Here is a 19,597-nt window from a genome sequence, read left to right as displayed (position 1 = left end):
GAGAAGAGAAGCGCAGCACTTGTGCATTTTTAATAACAAGAGGGTCAACAAGGACACAGCTCCCTCAGTGCCAGGAGTTGCCACTGACTATGGAAATTGCCACACCAGGGCTATAAACGCTTGCAGTTCATCAGCTTTCTTAAGCAGTTCATCAGCTTTCTTAAACACCCTGAACCCCCTCAGTGGACCTTTAGTCTTGAATTAACAAACCAAAGCAATGAAAGAGGGTGCAGTCTGAATGGCTGGCATTGATCCCCAACTGTGTCAGCACTGCTACAGGCCCTGAAAAACTCTCTCCATTGTCAATAGAAATTGACAAACCTCCTCTCCTAAATAGTGCAGCTGAGCCGGGCGGGATCCACGCAGCTGTAAAGGGCTCTGCTCTTGGGGCCGGGGAGCACTAACAATGGAACAAGCATGAGCTCTTTGTCAGCCCCAGACTCGGCAATTTTCTAACAAGGATTAAAGTTGTTTCTTCGCAGTGCCGATGAAAGGAGATTTAGCAACATACCGTGCTTTCTTCATGCAAGTTAAAGAGAAGTAGTTAAGGAATTTCATTATTCTGTTGACCGGTGGAAACACAAAACAAATATATTAAATATGCGCAAGTCCCTTTTCCGTCTAATTTATAACATTCTGAGGATGATTCAATTAAATATAACGCTTATTGCCTGGAAAACAAGCACTTCACATTTATCTTGGAAGTTTTATTTTTAAAAAGTCCAGCTGCTTGCCACCTGGAATGAGGTCTCAATACATACTAATGCACAATGCCTTTAGACCCTCTGTGGCTGATACTCCTAAATCTGAATCACAAGACCACATAGGGTTTATATATCGCGGCTGCTTCAAGCAAATGATTTCTGTCAGAATGCGGCTTTTGATGATGATGGCAAGGTAAAAATAGCTGCTTTGCTAGGGAACAAATCTGTGACATATTTTCTGCTTAAGTGTTTAGCTTTTTATTGATTATGAATTGGTACGACTAGTTGATATATTTCAATTCTTCTCCAGCTATGTTCGCCTCGATAGGTGAACAACAGAAAAAAAAACTTTAGTGCACTAAGATACGGAATGGCTAAATTTCCACGGTATATATGTATTTCTTCATTTATTTCGAGAGGCTGTTTTACACGCGTTGAGTCACTGTGTTGAAGTGAAATACCATCTAGAAAATCTCGCCTTAGGAAATATTTACCTTTTAAATGCTAAGTTGAATCGGATAAAAGAACAAATGATATTTTTGAAATTCTCAAGGTTTTGATAAGTTTGGATTATTTCAAATAATCCATCCTTTAGGATTATTTCATAGCTTCAGAGAGCAAAAAAAATAAAATATTTACAAACGTTAATGCCCATCAGTTTCGCCGGTATACTAAAAAGCAAATAGAAATGCTTCATTACACATTTTCTTTTTGTAAACAGCACGTCTATTTAATATAATTAAATGTGTGGCCACTCATTTCCCATTTCTAAACATCAAAATGCAAATTTTACATTAATGGTAAATTCGATACAATAATACATTTCCCCCCTTTCTTCGAGGTATCCCACTGAAACGATCATATTTAGTTCCACAAAAAAGACCCCAGACACAAGAATTTTGAAGTTTTTCAGTGTGATAATTTTTGTTGGCTTAAAATAGGAGAAAGGACTATATATAAAGGAAAGTGAAACCAGTGGATTATGGTTAAAAAATACAGGAAGTGCTCAACCCAACCTACACCTATCGACATTTTCGGCTAGACCCAGAGCTGTTCATGGGGGGAAGACAGAGACTTGCATCTGGACATGGCAGCTGAGGGCTGGCTGTCAACACAGCAGAGAAGGACATCAATACGGAAGCTGAGAGGGCGAGTAACGCTGGCCCCTTTGATGCTATTCTTTGCTTCACTGAGCCTATCACTTGCTTTCTCTATGCCTCAGTTTTCTCACCTGTAATGTGAAGTATGGATTATATAAATCTAGCTTACAAAATAAGATTCTCATGATCTCCAGAAATACTATGAGATTAGATTTGACCATCAGAGTAAAGGGCATGATTTGCAATAACCTAGCTCGTGATTCTTGTAAAAGTGAACTGAAATGAAAGATCATACTTTTTCTTTTCATACACTGCTTAAATATAGCTTTATTCTTCCAAAAAGCTCAAGTCTAGGGCTCTAGAACTTTCTATTATTTATTTTGTTTGTTTTTAACTTACTCATTTTGGCTTTTTAACAAAGTCCAGACATCTAAAAATTAAAGTGTAAGGAGAAATGAATGAGATAAAGAAATGTGAGGTACAGTTCTTCTTATTACTATTATTACTTTTATGAATTCTGATTATAGAGACATAGGACACATTTTTTAATTCTCCATGGGAAGGTTCAAGCGCATCAGTTAAAATTTCATTTAATTCTTATAACAAACTTGATGGGATGGGAACAGTCTATTTCGTCAATAAAATCTGATTCTTTAAGGGCATTCTGACGCTTCAAGCAGACAACTAAGAGAACAACTCTGCAGTCCTGGCAGTTCCTGAGTCATTGTAAGGGGGTTGTGATGTGACATCGAGATACTTATTGTTCCAAAGATTAAAGATATTTGTAAACCCAATAATGTAATATGTAATGTAAATAAATGCTTTAAAGAACTAGACTTCTTGTAAGGATAACCAACCAAATGGCTCTTGGGCTGTGCATCTCCCACGTGTCCCCTTAAGACGTTTTAAAGTGCCATACACCCAAATGCTTAGGAATACTGAAAAGGAATTTTTTTTTTTGCTCTAACAAAACAATGCAATGTGGACAAAAATCTTTAGTTCATTCATAAGAGAACTTGATCTATATTTGCAGCTCTCTTCTTTTTTTTAAAAACAGAACAGAGAAGTACTTGATTCATGTCTTTTGTCTTCCATGTTCAATAACTTCATGTTCAGGGTGGTTTGCATTTTTTAACTCTACTGGGAAGTCTGTAAAGGAGAGTCCATGAGCACTGTAATGTCTGTTAAGAGAAAATATAAAAAGTACTAACATGGGAGATTTGGCAGACAGTAGGTACCTAATAAATGCTTGCTGAATGCCAAAAAAGTTTTCTTGCTCTTGAAGTTCAATACTTTGTCACACTTTTTCCTTTAAAAAATGTATGAGTGTAATAAGACATTTTCAGATGAATTAGATCCTTTTTAGTTATAAAACTGAGTAAGTTACAGGATAAGTTTCATAAAATGGGAATTGCACAAGCTCTTTTCCACTCACTACTATTTTCTTAAATCCAAATTTCCTTCATTCTCAAATGTCCTGAAAGTAGTATTATTAAAGTAGTCTACCTCCATATTACACAAAGAGGATTAAAATCAATACTATTCTTTATTATTCATTACCATCAAGTAGGCAAGTGCCTCTCTGAGTTTATTTTGTGGCTCTTTTCCTGGTGATAAAAAGACTGGTGATTACAAAGTGAAATTTTTAGATAATCAGTTGCTATCATATGATAGGGTGGACGCTAGCTTGACAAATCTTTTGACCGAAATGAACTCAGTGATTGATCCAGTTATACTGGTGTATGTTCCAGTTTGGGGCACAGACAATCTATGAATGGTTCGTCTGGGCACTATAATCTTTTCATCTGGTTGGAGGACTCGTTTTGAATACTATAGATAAAATTTTGGTCAATGTTGCATTTAAATTGATAATATAGAATATCTGGATAAAAATAAATTAGATTTCTGAGTGGCGCAGTCTATTTTGTGATAAAATCTAGGTTTGAGAATTAACTATTAGCAGGTCTTTCTGCTTAAGTCTCTTTATGAAAAAATGGGGAACAATCTTTCCAAAACTACTTTTCAAGAGTGCTGTAGGGCTGGAGTAAATAGCAATCTTTCTGTCTCTGACTCACGATGCCTTCCCATGGGAACCATTTTCAGCGAACTGAATGACCTGCTGCTCTGCCAGATGTTGGGTTTCTCCAAATCTATGGTTTCTGGGCTAGTCCCTCTGTCTGGATTTTTATCCCCAAGTATGTTTTGTGGCCAGATCTACTTCCGTGGCCTTTAAGACTCTGTTCAACCATTATTATCTGCTATGAAGTCAGTGCTTTCTCTTACTGCCTGGAATTAGATGCTCCCATATTTTCTGCTCCTAGAACTCTGTATAGGTGTCGATAAAAACATTGTACAATATGCCATATTTCTGCCTCAATGGGCTGTGAATATTCACAAGGCAGCAACCAAGTCTTACTTTTATTGATACCTCCAGCCCTTAGCAGAATGTCTGGCACACAGCATTGTATATTTATTGAAGGACTGAATGCTTTTTAGTATTTGGAAATGTAAAGTGCTACATATATATCATAGTGACGGAGCAGCTTTTCAATAGAAAAAGGATTAAGGAATATCAGAGCCAGATTAATTGCTGACCTAAATCATGTTTCATTAAATAGAAAACTTAATAGATGTTAAAGCTGTAGAAATCACAAAAAAGTAAAGAATTGCATTTGGCTAAAGAAATTTAACACAGGACTAAAACAGAGCTTTAAATATGACATTCTGACTTTATTTTAGGTGATGACTTAAATAAAAGAGAAAGTACTGTAAACTAATAACCCCCCATGTCTACGTCTTTACATGAATGTCCACATATATACTCTTACACGCAATGATATGGTGACACTACATACTCAGCTGTTGACATGCTCAGTTCTTGGAGTGGCCCTCCAGAGCCTGTCACACAGGCAGGGAACTGCCTCTCCAGCATATGCTCAGGGTACTGGTACCCCTTCCTGGAGGTTATCCGAGGCCCTGGGGCATACTGGAGTACAGCTGGCAGTGCTGCCTGCACATTTTCACTACTAAGTGACATGTTTTGGGTGCCTTCTATACTTGTTGGCTTTGTGAGCTGTTCTGTAAAAAGGGCAGGAAAATATCACTGCTGTGGCGTTGTTGACTTCTGTCTGAAGAAACATTAGCGCTCTCCTGGGAGCCGGTGTAAGCCTGGCTTTTGAGCAAAGAAGCCGTGAAGGGTAGAGAGGGAGGGTGTGCCCTTATCCCACAGTCCTGGCATTTGATGTTGCAAACACTGGAGCTAGGTACAAATTTTGCGCTGGCTTTTGGCAAGTTTCCAATCATCTACTTGAAATGGGGGAGAAACAGACAAACAAAATTTCATCAGGGGATCACTTTGTAAATTTTATAAATGTATAACCACTATGCTGTATACCTGAAACTAATATAAAATAATACTGAATGTCAACTCTAATTGAAAAATAAAAATTAAAAAAAATTTCATAGGTCATCACTATATCTGTTATGAAAAGGCACTGATTTTTAGTTCTCCATACTACATCTATTTGCAAAACACTCTGTTAATACCTATTTTCTAGATGAAATCATGCAACATTTTAATGTAGAAATTAACAGCTTTTTCAAAAGACCCATTTGGTCATAAGAATGTAAGCTTTCTTAGGGCAGGAACTGGGTCTATCTTGCTTCACATTGTATTTTCAGCCTCTAGCATAGTATGCAGCCTTTAGAAAATGTTCAATAAATGCTGGTTAGATGAATAAATGATTAATAAGAGGGTTTCCCATTTCCTATTCTAATTAGAATCCTACAGAGCCACTGTGACAGAGATAATCAACTATGTGGGACAAAACCAATGCCTAACCTTTTAATTCCAACGTCTACCACCAGCCCTTACCCATAGTAATTGAATGGTGAATTGGATTTGTTTTCTAGACCTTATGCATTCAAAACATCAATTGAATGAACATTCTACACCAATAAACGTATGCATTGGATGGGTATAAGCTAGGCAGTAACTGAGGAAAAAGTCAATATAGTAAGATATGTGGAGAATGTATGGAAGCAAATCTATGAGGATCAGTACAAGAACTGTGGGAAAGTTATATATTAGAATGCATAAATAGGAATATGGCTTGAAAGAATCTTGTTTGGCCACATTCAAATACTGCACCTTATTCTTGACTTTAAACCCTAAGCATGACTGAGAATACTTTGAGAAGTTTCAAAGAACAGCCACAAAGATGAATGAAGGGCTAGAAAGGGAGCCTATGAAGAGCAGTTAAACAAACAGGGACTATTCGTACTGGCATAGACAAGTATGACAGGTGGCTTAATAACAGTCTTCATATATCGGAAAGATTATTCCCTAGAGGATGCTGGCAACCTGCATTTTGTTCTTCACTGAGAAGCAAAAGGGATATGGGTTTAAAAAACAGCATGAATTATTTGGGTAAGGTAGGAGTTAGAACTTTCTTGATTTCAAATAAAATAGTTTGCCCATATTAAGATAGCAACATTTAGATAGTCTCTTACATAGGGCTGGACTGAGATCAGGAAACTGAGAACTCTCTCTCTCAAGCTTAGGTATTTATAAGTAACTCTGAAAATTGTTCTTTGATAGTTTCCTTTCAATGCACTTAATAAACACATCGAATTATGGTTTTACCATAATAGCCACTTCCTTATGCATATTGTTTTTTTTCAGTTGGACTTAGTCAGTAGTGGTGCTCTGGCTACCACTGCTATGCCCACTTGTGACTGGTGGTGACGGTGCTGCAGAGGGGCTGGCTGACAGGGTAGTTCAAAAAGCCCCAACAGAAAATGGCCTTAAAGCCATGTGTCATTTGCTTATGAAGTTATGTTTGATGAGAAGGAGAGTAGTAGCTATCAGCTCTATGAAAACATCATACCGGTCAACTGATAGTGATGCTGGTCTCGGGGGAGGCCTCGGCATTTTCATTAATAAGTTACTAGTGGCCGGTTGGAGTGCAAGCATGCAAAGTCGCCATAGAAAAACGAGGCTCTGAACGGAAAAGTCAGCATTTCCAGACCATCTTAAATGTGAAAGCGGCATGAAATCAATACTAACTTCTGAAATGCTCAACACGTTTCTTCTAATCATTTCAACTATCTTTTATAAAATCAGTAGAGAGAATACTCTAATTTCTTCCACGACTATTAAGTCATTGTTATTGGCTTGAGTCAATGAATGCAAATGCACATTTGCACAATTGGTGTTTAGAAAATTTCCTGATGAAAATGAAAGTTTCCTCATTCTCCATTCATCAAAGACAATTTTACCATTGCTAAGAGAGATTAGGTGATCAACAAAAAAAATTTTTTTTTTACCAAGCAAAAATCTCAGATCAGTTTGTGAGTTTTTTTTTTTTTTAAATCCTGAGCACCATTAAAGGTGAGTTAAGGCTCTGGTGGGAATCTAAAGAGCATCAGCAAATCTGAGCACTGCTCAGCTTTTGAATTGCTTTTCTTCTTCTCAGTTCTTTTAAATGGTTTTCTATGGCAGGAACATTTTTCTTAATTAGTCACAGCTAATTAGTGTTCTGGCATAGACAAGTAATCAGAAATGTCAGAGCTGCAAGGCTACATCTCCCTAATCCTTTGATAATAATTTAGCCTCCTGGGAGGGCCCCAAGCTGCGGTAAGTAGTGACTGACAATAAGGCAAAATTAGGTGGGCAGCAGACCATTAGGATAGAAAAATAAAAAGCACTACCCAACCCTGCTGAGCACCATCAGGCAACTAACTGCACTGCCAGATGAGGTGCCTGTTTAAGCCTGTGTTGTTAATTAGCTGATTCTACCAGACCTGCCACATATGTCCAGGTGCCTCATGCAAAGATGTGTATTTCTGGGAATGTGCCAAATGACAGTTGTGTTCCATGATCACATTTCAAGAATATAAGTAAGAAGTCCACATATTTCTTGACGATTCTTTTGAATTATCAAAGAAAAAAGATCAACAAGCTACAATACATTTTCTTGTTGAGTTTCTTTTAGGCAATTAGGCACGCTTATCTCAAGTTTCTCAGGTTTTAATTCATCAACAGCTTAGATTCAAATGAGGGCCTCTGGCCGCCCTGAGCCTCGTCTAGACTTGCCAAAGCTATTTTGGCACACACCAGACATCTAAAGTAGATCCTTTTATAAATTCTTACACTTACAAATAATAACTTAACATTAAAATAAGGATTATTAACTTAAATGCAGCAGACGGCTGTAATTTGAGAGCAGAGGTTTAAAAGAGAAACAAACTTTGAGGGGAAAAAATAGCTAAAAAGCAAGCTCTGTATGGGATTTACTGAGGCAAAAGAAAATATACAGAACAAGTTTGACTATGACTGTCTTAAAAGAAGTTAAACAACTTCAATGGGAGTCTAAATACTGTAGGTAAAAAAAAAAAAAACACCACCTGGTAAACAATGTGCTAAAGCAGCTAAATACTGTTAAAACACGTGAAGTGAATGAAATGCTGCTCCTGTAACAGATGTCAAATATAGTGAAACTTTTTATCTACCTTTAGTACACAATGAGGCACCAGGGTGCACAACATAACAATGTTTAAAAATAAATGATCTCAAACAGGCTCGAGTACATCATTAAACATACATCATTCTGTTCTATTGATGGAAAAAGAAAATAATGATTATGATATGAGTGATATTAAAATAAAATTTTTAGTGTTGATAGAAAAATCATGGTTGGACATAATGGGCCCACAGTTAATGTTTTATATAAAGATAAAACCAAAAAGAAAATACTCCATAATGGGAATATATACTAATTTATGTAGTCTATATGACTTTCCAGTTATTTGAGAGTGAAAGATCATTGAAAAGAGGAAAACTGCTATTTTAAAATCAACATTCACATATAAAATAATAGATTTATAATATCACAGAATTTTATGAAATGCAAGCGGGCAAAGAAGTCTTCAGCCTTAATAGGTTCCAGTCTGCATTCTAATAAAGAGGCTGACTATATACACAAAGAAATTCACCCAAAGAATATGACTGAAAATGTAGATGGTCAGCTCTAGATACATACCACTAAGGGTATTATGAAAGGAAAGTTTTATCTAGCGGCCCTTATTAGCCATGCTCTGTCGATTTCAACTATTCTTGGAAATCAACATGACAATAAACTGAATCTTTAAAGAACTTAAGAATAGTAGTGTTGATCTTACTGAGGATGAATAAATTCTCAAATCAAAAAAAATCGAGGCATTGGTGTGAAACTCTAAACTCAAAAACTCTGAGCATTTTCACCCTTTCTTATTTGGGATTCCAGGGACAAAAAAGAGCACGGAAGTGCAAAATTAGTTTTCTTTTGAAGAGCTCATGTACCTGAAGTAGTTCTAGGTTTTGTTTTTCTTTTTATCTTATGTCTTAAAGTGGCTACTGAACTCATTTATATAGTTTAGGTCAATTTTACTTAAAATGTTTAGAGTTTCTTTATTGAAAAGAATTCTTTTCAAGGAAAGTCCTGAGAAATTAATCCTTTATAAAATACCATTTGGACAAATGGAACTGATTAACTATCATTTAAAGAATTAGTTTTAATTTTACAAGACATCGCAACAATATTTTTTAAAAAATGTCATTGAGATGAAACTCCTCAACAATTAAATATTTAATCAGTTTATAACACAAGAGAATGTTTAATCTGCATGATTTACCAATTAAATACTGCACCCTGATGTGTCTTCAGCAATGTGAGAGCTAAAATGAAATAGTTTCAAAGAGACGCAAGGTGGGCAATGCTCAATAAATGTACAAAGGTTTGGAGTGGTAGGTCTGCTCTCTATCCCAGACAATCTGACGCACTTTAGTCAACCCCTAACTGCCTCAGTACTGTAAGATTCTTGGACATTAGGAAATGACTGCAGAGGGTGCTCTTGTGGCAATTACTCTATGTCAATTTTGACTTCTGAAACACGACCATTTTCCAGCCCAGAGATCCGAAGCTCTCGAGGGCTGTTAGCAGCATCTCTCCTGACACATGGGTACCTCTGGCTGGCACTGTGTGTCCTGAAACCTGAGAGTGTGGGAAGAAACATCAGAGTGGGCATTAAAAATAAGATTTAAGAATTAGAAAATCATTGTCATAGTTTTATATTGGGATTAGACAAGTTGTAGATGGTTTTGATTTGATAAAACTTAAAAAAATCTTATCAATGATGTTTCGTATGTAAGAAAAAGGACATTGGGGTAAGATATTGTCTACAAGGCAGAAAAACCTTTTGGTGAACCCATGATCTCTCCATTTACAGAACTTCCTTTAAGATTTCTCTTATCCAGATAAGTCACATTTAAAAAAAAAATTGAAATAGTAAATTTAACATGTAGATTTTAAACTTAGCATGTATACCAATGACCAGTAGAGAGGCAGAGACAGTCTGTGTTGAAAATATTCTAGACTCAGAGAAAGCATGAATACAGAATATATGAGTTCCAAATATTTTTCTAAATTTAGGGTTCGGAACTCAGGTGGTAGAGACATAGAACATCGTATGGCATAGATATTTTTGTATAGAGAATCTCTTTTCTATCTTCTTATCCATTGCACTTGGGTAGTGTACCCTGCTTTCCCCTGACCATCATACACACACAAAAACTTAAGAATTTCTATTCTGGGGTGCAAGACTCATAGTGCAACCAATGCAGTAATTTTTCTCAATATCACTAAAATTAAAACTAATTTGAGTTGGTTTAAAGTCTGAAAGGGATTTCAGGAACCATCTGGAACTGTAGACCAACTTTTTCGGTTTACGTGTACCAACTGTACTGAGTCTTTAACAGGTGACATAACTTCTTAACCCACTCAGACAGTTAATGGCAGAGCTGTGGCTGGAACTCAGGTTTTTGGATTCCTGGTCCAGCCCTCTTTCCACAACACTGTTTTATCATTTCAAATTTTGTAAGTATGAAGTATGGCAAAAATAGCATGGACTTTGAGACTAGTCCATGACACAATTTCAAAGTCCGATTCAACACTTAAGTCACTTCTCTGAGTGGGAGATTCCTTAACCTGAAAATGAGGATAAAATGGGGAAAATTGGCATCGAGCCCAGAAGGTTAGAAATGATATAGGTAAAGCACCTATCACACTTGCTGGTACATGGAGGTGCTCGGAAATGGTAGTGGTGACAGCTAAGCCTATTATTACTTTCTTGATAATTTTGATAAATTTAACCGCTTATGGAGTGAAGTAGAATGTCTTGATATTTGTCCTATTATTAACTTTTTTGATCTTCAAAGAATACTTTTAGTTTTAATATTTTGAGATTTTGTGTGTGTGTTTGTGTGTGTGCACGCGTGCATATTTCCCTTTACATCAGCAGTTAGGTGCCTTCATTTCCTTACATACTCAGATACTCAGAAAGTACTTTAACTAGAATAGCAAAAGTTTGTCATAATGCCTAATAAAACTGTTCTCTTCCATCTTTTATCTGTAACAGACGAAGGTTGCTAACAGTATTTATAGAGTCATTATTTTCAACTGTTTCCTGACACCTAACAATATTTTAAGCTCCAGCCAAGTGGATTTCCAATAATTATATAATGTCTCTCAGTAATGATCTGTTGCTGAAGATACACATTCTATTTTACCTTTCAACACATACTTGATAACCTCTCATTTACTAACTGTAATTGAGGCAAATTCAGCTTTGGCTAATTAGGGGCTCTTAGTATCTCCCTCAAACATGTTATTTTTGATGACATATCAATAGAATTAGAGTCTACTTTTTATTTTTAATTACACTAATACAAATGTGCAACTTAAAAATATTAGAGTGTTTAAGGACATTATAACTCTTTTACGAATAACAAGTCCTGTGCTGTACTGGGATATGCAAAATGACAAAAGCTTCATGACCAACACAGAATGGTTGCTTGTCAAGGGCTCTTTTTAGAACCAATCTTATAGCTATGTCAAATGTTTAGGCATCTAAAGGAAAGTATATATAACCAGGACAATTAAACTAGCACATTTTAATGTTGGCCTCCTTGTGTCCACTTTACTTAGCTCTGTTGTTATTGTTGCCACACAAAAAGTCTTCAGAAGTTTGGTGAATGAAGAGGAGTTGGAGTGGGAAATATCTTTATGGAGAAAAAAGTTCTACCTCTGTTATGAACTGATGGCAAGCTTTGTAGTAAATAGATCACCATGACAAAAAAATCGAAGATGTTAAAACACACATACCGCACCCCCTCCCCCAACACACACACACCCACATACACTATCTACGATGGCCTATTTCCAAAATGACTACCTTTTTTTTCACCACAGAATATGTGCTTTAGCTATACTAAGAAGAAACACAATAGGAATGACATCAATTCAACTTTCCTTTTCTGTTCAACATTTTTGAAAACTACCACATAAGCAAAAAAAGTAAGAGAACTTGGAAGTGAAACATATGTTTGTAAATTCAAAGCAATAGCAAATGGAAGCAGAAGTTGCTAAAATGGTTTCAGTATTTTGTAAAAGAGCCAGCTGGATGGATGATAATTTTTCTACCCCTGCAGGGCATCAAAGCTTTTAGGAAATCATTCTTTTCACACATATTAACACTTAGCTTATTAAAACAGATGATACTTTTATTGTAAAACAGTTTTGGTAGAGGCCAGAAACATAAAGTATGAAAGATAAGACTCATTTTGACCACCCAATCTGACAAACAGTGAACACTGACATGACAGACCATGGCGGAGATGATGACGTAGCAAGACCTTCTGTAACTGCCACAGCTGAAGTGTCACCATGGAGCCCGTGAATTGCTGTTATGAAAACATTTGTGGTAACTTGCATAATTAAATAGAAGTGCCAGAAAAGCATTTCTAAAATGCAGAGATGTACATAAATACAGTTCAAAGCAAATATCACATTTCAGAATCAGCATTGTGGTGAATTAAGCAAAGTTATGCGACAAGCCAAGTACCATTTCCTTTAAACTGGCTGTTAGTAATTACAAATGAATGACAACATTGTTATTGAAATGGACTGCTCTCTTAGTCTCCTTTACAGATACTCAAGAAAGGACACAAAATGATCATGGTGTCTAGAATCACAATCCCCCATTTCTAGGAGCTGCTATGCCTAAATGAAGACCTTCATACTGATAAAGCTGCGGTGTTATAACTGAGAACGTACATCAGCACTGTAAATCAAGGCAAAAATGTTCAACAACAGTAGAGTGGCAGATAGATATTTAGCTTTCTGCAGCCTATTCCTTTGTTTAACTAAAGAATATTTTACGGACTTAAAAAAACTTTTATGGTTTGGGGACGAATCCATTACAATCTGATTCTGTTTATGGAACACGGCAAAGGCAAGTGAAATGATGCTACATACACAACGGTAAACTGATTAGCATCTTGCTTGTTAAAATTAACCTTACAAGGTTTTTGAAACTCTCATTCTAACAGTGACAGTTCTCATGTGCAAAAAGAAGCCAATTAAGGCTTCTGTCAGTAGTCAAAGCAATAAAATTATCAACTATAATAGCTACAGAGAAGAAAAAGGATCAAAAAAGGAGAGACGGCTTTGCAAACATGCCATCAAAATGCAACTTTCCCCTTCAGAGCGTCTATAATGCCAGCATACCTTGCAAAGGTAGTTACTTACATCAAACAGCTTTTCTATATACATTTCTTCGTTGACCTTTTCCCGAAGAATATCCTGGTTTTGCCGAACAAACATAATATAGGTGTCTGCCAGATCCATTCCTGGTTTCTGTTGTGAGGGAAAAGCATAGGGAATAAGATATCAGGTATCGATTGAGAAGATATGATTTAATCACCACCCTGGAAAATCATTCACTATATCATTTCAAAAATTGCACTAGAAAAATATGCTCGAGATCAAATCAATGATGAGCACCTTCAGTAAATTCCATAATTAAAGTAAATAAAAGTTTATCACTGATGTCTATAACTCAAGGTCTCAGTGATCCATCATTATTAAAATGATTAGAAATACGTGGTTGCAAACTAGAAGATATCTTTCTTTTTAAATGGCTATCTTGAAGGGTCAATATGCCAAGCAGTATAAATGAATGAATTTTTCATAAAAGTTCCACCTGCAATAATCATTTCCTAATTGCAAATATAATTTTCTTTCCATCAACCTCTGGCTGGTTTATCCATATATATTAAAAACAAAAATGTTAGCTTTCCTTGGGTTTCCTTCCTCAATGACTGTGGGTGCTCAAGAAATACAAATTAAAATTTCTTATTAACCTGAATAAAGCATTATTAGGAAAGTACTGGGCAGAAGACATTTAATGTATTACAAAGTGAAACTTAAACCAAAAGTTTGTGAGTTATCCATTGCTTCTATTCTTTCACATTTATTGGCAGCATCTCAAGGATTTATTTTATTTTAGAAATGCAATATAAGTATTAATGAACTAGTCTCTGCTGAAGAGCCAAAGTGTGGATTCATAACTTTCCAAACTTATCCAACATTTGGTGCCTTCCAATATTAGAGGAGATAAGGCAGTTAATACAATTCCTCCTTGCTATAGAGTCTAAAATCAATACTAGAAAGGACAAAAACCTGAATGGCTCTTGAAAAGTTTTCCTTCTAAACTTATCTTTAGTTCTTTCTTGAGTTTCATATAGCTGGACTACTTAATGAAAACGCATATTTGTATTATCTACACCTGTGGTTGAGTTATAATCTATATTTATTTGATTAGAATATGGCATGAAAAATAACAACATTATAGAACTGATACCCAGATAAATCAGTTCGTCTTGCATCAGTTCATACCCACAGATGCCCTTATAACCTCTATCGAAAGACTCACTTTGCAAAAGTAAATATTGCAAGGAAAATAGGTGAAAGAGGATATGGATCATTTAACAGTTAAATTATTAAATGATCCATATCCTTGGAAAAACAACTCAAGATTTACATCTGAGTGATGCTAGGATGCTGGTAGTGTCTGTCTTCTCCTTAAATGAAAGAAAGTTCTTACACTTTTTTTTTTGGTGGGGGCGGGGGGATTCTATTTTATATATAATAATAAAATTTCCCATCTCTTAACCAGTGCACAGGCAATGAGCATAGCTCATTACTGAAAACTAATTTGATTTTTTTGGTAATAAAGTTATTTCTCGGTAATTAGAATCACAGCAAGTTTTTACTGTTCTTGTATTTAGCCTAAAGGTAAATATATACCACATAAATTCAAGGATCCTTTCAAACATAACCCATAACAAAATTAGTTATCAGTTATAATTTGAAACCACTATTAATATAAATAACTTCACTGGTCTTACTTTCAAGAGCTTCTATTGATAATGTAGGTAATATATTCTAAACATAAACAGAGACAACTTATTAAATTCATTCCTTCACTGTTTTCTGCATGATTCTCATAGCGAAGGTTTGAAAGTTTAAATAACTATGAGAGTAATCAAGAGAAACCTGGGTTGCTTTCTTTTGGGGGCGTTATACTTCAGTTTTTCCAGTGAAGAGGGTTTTGTACGAAGGTTTTGATTTGTACAAAGATTACTAACTACCCTTAATATGTGAGGACAACTAATCCGTTAGTGTTTCTCTCCAGGTCCTCAAACTTTGTCAAAACACTGAAAATGAGAAAATTCGGAAAGCATACTGCTGAAGAATGAAAATGACATAAGAAAGATTTTCTATACATAATAATGAGTTAGTCCAGCATCTGACTTTCAGTCAGGTGCATGGAAACAAAACGCTATGATACATATAATACCAAGGCAGTTGGGTGCAGCCCAGCTAACCTGGGAGTTCAAGAATAGGCAAATGAGAGGCTTGCCTTCACCACTTCCTCCATCCCAAACCCATTTTTATTTGTCTTTCAAAGGAAGAGCATGCTTAGAAATTTAATCTAGTCGATCAGATTAGATTAACCCATCAGATTAACCCATCAGATCCACTGGAAACTAAGTTATGGCCAGGAAGACTGGAGAATAATGACTTTAAACGCTTGCCATAGACTCTGAGGTAATTTTTGATTGTCTCCTTGATCATTTTCAAGATAACATTAGAAATCATGAAACACTGTCCAGGAAGAGTTTATCTTCTACCATCTAAAACTAACAAACACTTTACAGATTAAGCCTTAAAAAAACCAAATGCCGTTGCCTTTGGCAGTGCCAAGGAATATAATACTGAAATCCGTAAGCTGAGATAGTTCCACGACTTTCCAAAGAAATAAAAATCTCTGGTTGAGGGTGTGAGGCAAAGCTCATTTAAAAGTTTGTGTCAACAAATTAACTGTTTCTATCTTTTTCTTCTTCCGTTTAGAAATTACATTTTATCTCCTTTTGGCAAATTAAGATCCACTTGCCTGGAAAACAAAACCTAGAATTCTTACATTGCTCATTAGCATTAGTCTTCCTTTATCTTTGAGCTGTTTACCTATTCTTGAAACTTTGACATATGGGAATTTCACACCTAGTGAATATATTTTCATGTAGCTTGTGGCATGAGGCTATAATCATTAAAAGAATATACACAAGTAAGAGTAACTGCAACAGCTGGTGACATTTACCAATTAGAATTATAGTTCTTTAAAACACTTTATCCTTCCTTTGGTGTATGAAGGGTAATTATCTCTGATAAATTGCTGAAAAAGATGTAATTTTCCTTTTAAACAGTTTCTACTTACAGTACAAATGTGTTTGGATAGAAGACATTATCGCTGGTTCAGTGATCCTTTGTGCAAAGACATTTTTATGGCAGTAAAATTTACATACTTTGGAAGTCACTACATCTAATTTCATTATTATATGTTATCTTGTTAAGAAATGGAGTTAAAAAATAAAAAACTGAGCAAAATCTGTTAAGTTTTTGTTTTCTGGAGTGTAAATGAAAAGAATGCATTTGACTGCAACATAGAGACAATATTGCTACAAATTTTGGTGCAAGCGAGTGCCCACCAGCCTTACCCACCACGCTTATCAAAGAAGTGACCTATTAAACTTCAACAACGGTGGGTCTGAATGAGTTTGTACGAAGAATTTTGTATTCTAGAGAGCCATATTTAGAGATCTTTTCTGTATTGGTAATTAAATTATAGCTTTCCTAATGAATATGAGAAAATAACAATTAAAAACCACATAGCAAGCATGCTATGTATTAAATACCACTTAGAATAAATGCTTTTTCTAATACTCCCATTTAAACCACTGAGAGCCTCAGTTCACGAAGCACTAAATTCTCCATCTTATTTATTAGAGTAGTAATTTCTCAATCAAAATAGAAGTTCCTGAGTTACTTCTGATTCAGTTCAGAAAAGAACAGAATTTGACTAACGAAGCTGTAATAAAAGGTCACAAAAATCTAAAAAATTCCTCCTTGAGCACAAAAAAATCAATAAATATCAAAGGAAATAAAGTATGGTAAGGTGAGTTCCTCTGACACTGGTTGCATAAGTAATAGAATACACCAGTGAGTGAATGAGTTTAAATAAGGGTGCAGACTCCAGCAAAATTTTTCAAGTGTTAATCACTAGTTAACCTAGTGAGATGAACATGCTGTTTAAAAAAAAAAGAGAAAAAAAAATCTTTGTTAATTACATGCTGCAAATGCTCGTACTTCCTGCTGCTACCCTAATCCCACAGGTGCAAGTCTTCACTTTCCCCATTCATGTGTAGGTGGGTGCGATGCTGCAGTCATTTTTCACAGCAACAGATTAAGATACAGAAGAAGCCGCTTAACCTTCCACTGGAGGTTAACAATACACTATGCAAACACTGTCATATCTATTTAACAAGGAGACAAAATTTTAAATATACTATTCCAGTCTTAAAGATTAACTGGAAGCTACAGTATGATTGATTTAATTTAAAAGTGCACTTCTTATAACTTAAAAAAGCTTGCCTTGAAGGAAACAATCAAGAGTGGAACTGTGATATCCTGAATCTATGATAGTCTGCATGCTTCATAAACAAAATACCTGCATCTGATCACTATTAGCATTTGGGAAAAAAATATATCTTGTAAGATTTAAAACAATAGCAGGTCTTCTCAATTTTAAATTGTAATAGAAATAATTTATATCTCAGCTTGGCATTTCAGATTCGGAAACAGTTTATAATTGATCATCAAGGAATAGAGGATATTAATTCTACAAACACATAACTTATCCCAGGTATTGCTAAAAATGATTTTTTTCCTTCGCTGTTTAATATATCTTTATTACTTTGGCATTTATGTAGTGCTTTCTGTATTTTCATATGTGAGTAAAAATGTTCTTAAAAGCTCAGCTTTTCAATAGCATTTGGAGCAGTTTAAATAATATATGTTCTCAAATACTTTAAAATACAGGTTTTGAGTATAGCTATGATGGTTATGTTGTAAAAAATGTATATTTTTTATAAGTTTTCTACAAAGGTGAAAAATTCTATTGTATTCACAGAAAAGCAAAAGGAAATACAAAGAACCAAAGCCTTCAACTAGATTTATGCCAACTTAAATATTATATAAGCCCAGGAAAACAAATAATTCACAAAAAGGGGGAGAAAAAAATGCAAACGATAAAAAATTCACAAGGATATAAAATTTTCAAGATTATCTAATAGTAGTTTATCTATTTCTTAAACAACAAATGAAAAAATTCTCATTGTTCTCTAGAAAAATTCCAAACTGCTATTTCAAACAGCGAAACAACCAGAGTTACCTTTCTCTTTGTTAAATTTAGCAGTACTGAAAATTCTATTAATTAACACTATTATGTATTTTGTCTCTAAATTGAAAAGAACATTAAAGACACTGGCATGTAGATCCTTTTGAAAACACCTTTTAGACTTGCAGCATATAATGTTTTAAATGTATCTGTCCATTTCATTCAGTCTCACATTTTTAAGGGAGGGTTCCATTATTCCAGAGTTCTTTCTTGTGTCTGCTCTCTGTGAGTATAACCAGTAAAAAGCAAAATTCTTAGCATAATATTATCTATGAGAGTATATGAAGTAACACTCTGCTATAATTAATGCTCCTATAAATTGGGTAGTCATATTGAATTCATTCTTAACATTCATATGAACGCTCCACACAATTTCTTCTAAGTAGTGACACAGTTTATGCATTTATTGATATCTAAGCATTAGTGTGTTCAAACATTTTTGTTGTATCACTGGGGGAAATCCTTCTAAAGAGGAGGTTTTAAATATTAAATATTAAAATTTTAAATATTAAAAGGAGTACTGAATGATGGTTTAAGATATTAGCCTGTAACACTTAAGGAAAAGAACCTTCAAACTGAAATTTGGAGGTTCAATTTTAATCTTATTATTCCTAGTTCTTTGGATACTATGACTATCTAGTATCTCTCTTGTTATTTCTGATCTTTAACAAAGATCACTAAACACCTCAGAGTTTAAAGAAATGGCCGCTGATATAGGAGTACCAGACAAGAAATGTGCTAATGTGTGTATTACATACTAGCTTTATACCATTATTTTCATGAGTAATGATTATAATAATGATGAAGATATTAAACCTCCCAATTTATCTACTGTTGTTACAGTGTCAACTGCTCTGAAGACCTGAAATGAAATTAAAATGCTGTGGGTATTATGCCATTTAGCTTTTAAAATCTAGATGAACTGGGATTGATTCACTCACTTCCCATTTGGAACCTTTCAGATTTTGGCTGCAGGGAGACCTGAGGATGCTAGAATGTCAGGGTCCAGAGGTCGTCTATGACTTTACCTTCTGTGGGAGAGATCATCTAGGAAGTATAATACACAGCTGCCCTGCTCCTGCAGTGGCGAGACTCTTAATCTGGTCCTGGGTGCAT

General features: G+C 35.2%; 1 protein-coding gene across 1 annotated transcript in view; it reads right to left on the bottom strand.

The window, feature by feature from the left end:
* The window catches only part of CADPS2 (calcium dependent secretion activator 2), a 472,387-nt gene that overhangs the window by 7,862 nt on the left and 444,928 nt on the right, over nucleotides 1-19,597 (bottom strand). Inside the window, exon 27 of the mRNA XM_015588309.1 lies at nucleotides 13,432-13,539. Within this exon, the coding sequence (XP_015443795.1) occupies nucleotides 13,432-13,539 (108 nt within the window). The remainder of the gene's footprint in view (nucleotides 1-13,431; nucleotides 13,540-19,597) is intronic.

The sequence above is a fragment of the Pteropus alecto genome, unplaced genomic scaffold (genome assembly GCF_000325575.1).
Source record: "Pteropus alecto unplaced genomic scaffold, ASM32557v1 scaffold22, whole genome shotgun sequence".
Classification (NCBI taxonomy): domain Eukaryota; kingdom Metazoa; phylum Chordata; class Mammalia; order Chiroptera; family Pteropodidae; genus Pteropus; species Pteropus alecto.
Note: the sequence above shows the minus strand (reverse complement) of the source record. Positions and strands in the feature narration are given on the sequence as shown.